General features: G+C 28.5%; 1 protein-coding gene and 1 pseudogene across 1 annotated transcript; one reads left to right on the top strand and one right to left on the bottom strand.

Moving 5' to 3' along the window:
* Window positions 1–2,074: 2,074 nt before the first annotated feature.
* Window positions 2,075–4,933, top strand: LOC113004016. Its single transcript, XM_039456864.1, has 5 exons — window positions 2,075–2,587; window positions 2,682–2,805; window positions 3,370–3,868; window positions 3,966–4,079; window positions 4,155–4,933. Exons 3-5 carry the CDS (start codon window positions 3,735–3,737, stop codon window positions 4,258–4,260), a joined length of 354 nt encoding a protein of 117 aa, XP_039312798.1. The 5' UTR covers window positions 2,075–2,587; window positions 2,682–2,805; window positions 3,370–3,734; the 3' UTR covers window positions 4,261–4,933.
* Window positions 4,934–5,527: 594 nt separating this feature from the next.
* On the bottom strand, window positions 5,528–7,060 carry LOC113005022 (annotated as a pseudogene).
* Window positions 7,061–7,719: the final 659 nt, after the last annotated feature.

Raw genomic sequence — 7,719 nt, 5'->3', positions numbered from 1 at the left:
TTTCAAAAAACAATGTTTGAATTAAATTACAATGTAATTTTGAGTATTAGATTACTACATAATAAAATAGTTGTTACAATATATGGATCATTAAAAATAAATGTAATATATATTATATTTGTAAATTAAGTTTATGCAATATAACTAAGAAATATTGCTATTTATTTATGAATATTTTTTTTACAATTTTTTTTATATAATAAAATTTTTACAGTAAAAGTTATACTGTAAAAGCAGGTAGAAACCTTTTTCACGATCGCTTGATAGTTGCAATGACAGAGCCTCTAATGGTGAATTTCGGAACGCAAACTAAACTTCCGCGAATTATTCATACATAATCGCTGTGCGTGAAAAGATTCACGTGAACTCTCTATGAGTGAAAAATGAAGAATGAAAAGTGAAAAGTGAAATGTGAAAAGTTCCACGTGAAATTACATGATTGACCCCCAGAACAAAATTGAAAAATAGATAATAGATTTGTTCGTGTTGCATGCACTTTTTGTACTTTTACACTAAGTGTACACCCAAGGACTTTGATTCTGTCCATGGGGAAATTTTCCAAACTGAGAAGTCAGCACTTTCTACATACTTGCAGTTCATGATTAATGAAACGATTAGAGGTTATTGGTCGTTACGTTAATCATGAACTGTAAGTATGTAGAAAGATAGCGACTTCTCAGTTTGGAAAATTTCCCCATGGACAGAATCAAAAGGCCTGTTCGTGTTGCTGCCCTTTTTGAATTAATTTCTTTGTCGTCTCTCTCTTTCTTACGATCGAATATATATTTATCTCATCTCGAGTGCAAAAATTTTTGGGGATTTCAAGCAACTCGAACAAACCTACCGTTTGTTTTCTGTTTCTGAACTCTCTAAATAAGTGTACATTTAAAATGAAGTAGATAGATGTTTCAAAGTTAGCGAAAGCAAGAAGGAACGTTCCAGTGCAATCTAGTGCAGGAATAGAAAACAAGCCTCTAATGTCCTTGGGTGTACACCCAAGGACTTTGATTCTGTCCATGGGGAAATTTTCCAAACTGAGAAGTCACCACTTTCTACATACTCATAGTTCATGATTAATGAAACGACTAGAGCTTATTGGTCATTACGTTAATCATAAACTGTAAGTATGTAGAAAGATAGTGACTTCTCAGTAGAGAAAATTTCCCCATGGACATAATCAAAGTCCTTGGGTGTACACATGGTGGAAGTAACATGGTGTGTGCAGTTTGCAAGCATCTCTCTCTAATTTTTTGCCCTCTCGCTTGTTTTCTGACCGTTCAGACCCCAGGTGTACCAATCTTATTTAACTCCACAAAGTTGTTACAACTGAATGTAGTTGTCTTCGTTGCACGCATATCATGTTGTGTTCTCTCGGTCTTTTTTTATCGCATACGTGAATATCGTATGAGAGCCTCGAACAGAAGGAAGAGTGTGATTTGCATGTAATATTTTTTAATATTTTACAATAATTGAAGAAGTTTGTTCATATATTAACATAAATTAAACTGGAAAGGCTTCAAATAAAATTACATAAAATTTAATGAAATGACTCTTTAAAGGTCTCTTTCAATATATAAAAAAAAAACAAATACAAAAATTTAATTTTAAAGAATTCTCAGTTAATTATCTCCCAAATTAGTTCGATCCGCCATAAGGCCGCGAACTGCACTATATATAGTGCTTTTCCTAGATTTCCTTCAGCTCCGCTTGAAAAGTCGCGATTTTTTTACTCAATCCGCATAAAATGCCGCGAGTAATGTATAAAATTCTTAAAATCGTTCCGCTTGAAAAGCCGCGATCGTTTTACTAGATCCGCACAAAATGCCGCGAGTAAATGTAAAATTGATATTTTACAAACTTTGATTAATTTTTGTGGAAGTTTGACTAGTATAGGTTGCTTATCTATCACGAAAGTCGATGCAGTCTTGTTGAGATAATAACACTCTAAAGGAAGCAGGATCAGTTTTTCTTTAAAAATTTTCGCAAATCATTGACTAAGTCACCAAAAGTTGGTCTATGTTTATTTTTTTTGCAAAAATTATGTTTTTGTTGCGGAAATAATTTTTTCATTTTTTTATTTTTTCTCCTTTCATCATTTTTTAAGTATTGCTTCTTATTTATTTTACGATGCACCGACGCACCATCTTCACTAAATTTCACATAAAATCTCTCAAATTACGTACTTCTCTCGAAATCACGCGTACTACAAACGATACAAACTGCAATTCTTTCAGAGAAAAGGACACAACGAACATATAGCAGAGTGCGACAAAGATGCAATCATAACAGTTGTAGTAACCTGATATTATCAAACATTTAATTTTTCGAAGTTGGTACACCTGGGGTCTGAGCGGTATCCGAAGCGAAAAAGGGGCGTGGTTTGCGGATTTTGCACACACCATGTAATACTTCCACCATGGGTGTACACTAACTTGTTTCTATTGCCGGACATGATGTCATAACCACTGTTCGTTTTACCAGTGCAGTTACAATTCTGGCAATAATTTTTGTACTTGGTCTTAAACAAGAGTAAAACGTGCAAAGATGGCTGAAGACTATAGTAAGGAGGGAAAATATAAATAAAAAAGTAATACATAACCTAATAACCTAATAACCTGTTTCATACGTAAATAAAATTATATGTAATCTTTTATACATAATTTTTTATAACTTGTTTTCAGAATTAATTTGTAGGGACAAATCAAAATACAATGAGTACATCAGTATTACGTTGCTTTTTACAGCTGGATTTTTTAGGAAACATTAAAATAGATTCAAATGGATGTGTGAATTGCATAATTGAAGGTATTACAAGTATTTTTTAAATTGTTTATATAACTTCATTATACAGCCATTGACAAAATTATTAGGCACCCTATTTATTTAACAATGTCTTCAATTTATAAAAAAATACATAACACTATCTTTATAAATGTTATCATTTATTTCTTAAGTAATCACATAAACTAATATTTGCTTGGTCCACCATTATTTTTTATGACTTATTTTTTTAGCTTACGCACATACAGTTATAAGAAATTTAAAAAAAGCAAGGGTGCCTAATAATTTTGTCAATGGTTGTATATATAATAGTAATAATAACAGGATGTTTAATTCAATTTTCTGTTTTTATATCTTTAAAAATTAACAAAAAATTAACACATTATTTTGAATGGTCTAATTAAATAAAACATCTTGAAAATAGCTTTAAATTGTCTTATTTTAGACGCGTTTATAAAGATGTTAGCTCATTTTTTTATTATCTTTGTTGTTCAATAAAAAAAGATTAGAATGACAAAAAAGCGTGTTGACATTTTTATAAGCGAGTTTTTAAAATGGACCTATTTTTTTCTAACATTTTTTGTCTAGATGGAAGACAGTTAAAATTTCTAAAGAAGGAAATAAATTTTTCTTCTGATACTATAAATTTTATTTTTGATGGAAATCAAATTTGCATAGACCTTCCTAAAACAAGAAAAGAAACATATAACAATGAACAACAAAATCAAAATAATGAATATGTTCAAAATCATCAAAATGATGAAGATGATGAAATTAACCAAAATGATGAAATTGATCAAAATGATTTAAATGGAACTGCTACAACTTCATCATTCTTTTGGAATGATGCATCAACAAAATTGTTGTTAAACATTTACAAGGACATGAAAGATCTTGTATCTACAAGGAAAATAAAAACTTATAAAATATTATGAAAACATATTGCACAAAAAATGAATCTTAATGATTACCTTGTTACTTCGTTACAAGTGGAAAATAAAATAAAATCGTTAGAACGTTCCTACCAAAATATGATAAGCAATAATAAAATAACAGGCAGAGCACGAAAAACTTGTAAATATGAAGCGTAAGTACTTATAGCTAAAAGAACATAATATTTTATACATTATAAGAAAGTAAATGTATAATGTTACAAATATTACTAATATTCTCTTTAATTACAGGGAGTTAACAGATTTATTAGGAGAAAAACACTGTATTCAGCCACTTGCTATATCAGGAAGAAATGGTTTAATACTTAAAGATCAATTGCATTCCAATAAGGAAAATAATACCGCGTAAGTACAATATAGCTTATACAAACTATGAAAAAATATAGGTACAATACATGATATTGTCATTTTTTTATATAGAATGAACAACGCAACTGATAATGAAGTCTTTGAAAATAATCCCGGTGTATCAAATAATCTTGAGTCTGCTGAAAATGTACAAACTGTACGAACAGAAGAATTATAAACACATCAAACTAGAATACGACAAAGTACTAGCAGTTCATATATAAATAAATGTCAAGCAGTTTTAGATACATACATTTCTGAAAGGAGTAATGAAAAACAACGTAATGAAAATATACAAGTAATGACAATATACAGATAACGTAATGACAATATACAGATTCTACAAGAATTTAAAAATATTGCAAAAACTCAAGAAGATTTTGTTAACTCCGCAAAAATACAATGGGCCATATCAAATGCTAAAAAAGATGAAAATATTAAAGTTCTTAAAGAAATTGCAAAAAATATTGAACAAATTGTTACATTTCCGTTCAGAACAACTGTTTAATTTTTATTAGTAGTATATGTACAATAATGTTTATCCATTAACGTATCCATAAGACTTTGAAAGAAGTTAAAATGCTATTCCCATATTTCTATATTTTTTTTATTTTTTGTATATTTTATTAAGTACATTATTTGTCACATTTGATACAGTTTAATATAAAGTCTGAGTTAATGGCTGCGTTTAGCAGAAAAAGCTGCTTTGTAACTGTTGAAAATTCTTTAATCTGATTGATTTGCGTACTTAGATCCGGCAGAAACCAAGGGCAAAAACTAATAGTATTAAATAATTTTATAACAGTTGCAAAGCTGCTTTTTCTGCTAAAAGCAGTCAATATGTATATTATTTAAGGAATATGTTTAATTATGTTGAATTTTAATAACAAACTTTAATCTCTAAAAAATGTTTATAACATTTTAAAGAATTTTTAGTAAATATAAAATTTTTTATTTTTAATACTACCAAAAATATTTTAGTATTGCTTTGTTTAAAAAGTTCATGTTTGATACTAAAATAAAATATTTAGTTTTTGTTATGAAAAATAATATATATAACACAAGTGATAATGTTCCTATAAAGTTCCTATTAAAATTAAGTTAAAATATAACTTTTAGTTAAAATACAATTAAATTTTTTTAAAGAGATTTGTTCTTTTTTATAAGAAAAATTACATATGTATGCGAAATGTAAATTTAAATTTGTAGGTGCCGTGGCTAGTACGCACTTCCGAATCGATAAATCAACACAAGATAAAAATTCATATATTAATAGGAAACATACTTTTTAATTCATATGCAAGGTGTAGTGAATTACAAACTAAGAAATTTTTAGATGTGTTTATTGTATAATACACTAGTACTTGTGTACTTTTCAGCGCTTTGATTAATTATATGTTATAAAACCTCAATTTTATAATATAAAGTAAATAAATATGCAAAGAACAAAGTATTTTTATTTCAAAGTTTTACATGCTAGTATACAAGTAAATATACAGGGTGATTCAGAAACTACCGTGTATACATGGTAGACAAAAGCGCCGCAACTCATCGTCCGACACGGGTAAGCGCCCGCGTCGGACGATGAGTTGCGGCGCTTTTGTCTACCATGTGTACATGGCCCGTGATTTACTAACTTTATTCTCTTATTATTCAAAAAGTAAGCGTCGGACAAAATTTTCGTACAGGAAAAATCGTCTCAGAATTTATTCAAGAATACGTCTTTACAGGGACACATGGGTCGTTTTGAATCACCCTGTATATGTATAATATTAAATATAAAGATATGCAAAAATAAAATATAATATAATTATAATAACTTTTCTATTTGTCATGCAAATTAACCGTAAATAATTATACGTCTTGAGCAATTAATTGACGACACAACTCATCTCGTGAAATGCGGCCATGTTCATTCCCAGGTATGATCTCATCATTAATTATTATTTCTAATAATTTCGGCTTCTGGATCTGGATAATTATCTTCAAGAGGTTCAAAGAATTCTAGATCGCCTGCGCTTGCTAAATTATGTAAGACACAACAAGCGTGTATTATTTGCACCATACGCACAATATTTCTAAGTTTGAAATGATATAATTGTCTGAATCTTTGTTTTAAAATGCCGAAGGCATTTTCAATTACTACACGGCATGAACTTAATCGACTATTAAAATTTCTCTGCGCTCGGGTTAAATGTTCGTTGGTCTCTGTATGGAACCATTAAATATTCCAAACAAGGATAAGCACTGTCTCCAACTACTCGTATATAAGAGCCTCCTAAAATATTTTAAAATATTTTATTTACGTAAATATTTGGAACAATTTTTTTTATATAAGTACTTAAAATAAGTGAAATAATTACATATTTGATAGTGTATTACTAACTTAAACAAATATCCTGAAGACATTCGTATAAATGAGATTCCCGAAAGACTCTTGCATCGTGCACAGATCTGGGATATCCAATAAACACGTCTAAAAATTTCAGTTTGTGATTCACTACACCTTGCATATGAATTGAAAAGTACTGTTTCCTATTAATATATGAATCTTTATCTTGTGTTGGTTATCGATTCTGATGTGCGTACCATCCACAGCACCTATAAATTTAAATTTAAATTTGGCATATATATACGTAACGTTTGCAGAAAAAAATTACATAAAATAAAAATAGATCATACCAATAATTCCAGGAAATTGTTTTTTTCCAAGAAAATATGCCTTTGTTTCTTCTTTTTCTTGTAGTGTAGGAAATCTTATAATATGTGGAGCAAATTGCATTAAAAAGTTTGTTACCCTTGTTAAAAGTGTACAATGTACTAATTGTAATATTAAACCGATCAGCTACATCTCTATATCCTGCACTATCGTGGCCAAGAAACCACAAGTAACATAAAATGTGTTTTTCTGGTGAAATTGGTGCATATCCTGCATGTTCTACAATACTGGATAGATTTAAATAAATGTAACTACCAAATTTAACATATTAATAAGAACTAATTTAAATTACAATCTGTATTAAATAATCAATAGTGAACATTGCAATGTATAATAAATTTCTAACTTTGTAAATTATTAACAATTACTTTTCCTTCTATTTAAATAGTACATCATGTACAACTATAAAGTATGTATTATGTATACATACCTTGTAAAGACGTAAAAATTGGAGATATCGTCAACCGAGCGATAAGACCGTAAGCAACTTCTCGTGAAAGACGAAAATGCATTATAAAATCTTTTTCAATATAGTTTCGAACAACAATTTCTATATAATTATTAACTTTAATATGTTGATTTCATTGTATAACTATTAATCTTAATTGTAACATTTGTAGTATTTCGTCATCTAATGTATAAACAAAAAGACAAAAATTATAATTTAATCAAAATCAATTCAATAAATATGTATAATATATTAATATATATTGAAAAGATACATTCCAAAACATTTCCGAGGGGAAAATTTTACTCGAAAATATATAATGTATATAATATATTTACGTTAAAAATCAATAATGTTTCTGTCATCGAGATACATATCTAGAAATTTTTAAAGATATTTAAGAACCAAGTTTAAATTTTAAAAAATTTAAGAAGTTGAAAATTGTCAATTTTTAAATAAAATTATTAACA

This window comes from Solenopsis invicta, chromosome 13 (assembly GCF_016802725.1).
Source record: "Solenopsis invicta isolate M01_SB chromosome 13, UNIL_Sinv_3.0, whole genome shotgun sequence".
In the NCBI taxonomy this organism is placed as follows: Eukaryota; Metazoa; Arthropoda; class Insecta; order Hymenoptera; family Formicidae; genus Solenopsis; species Solenopsis invicta.
This window is presented reverse-complemented; position numbering and strand designations above follow the sequence as displayed.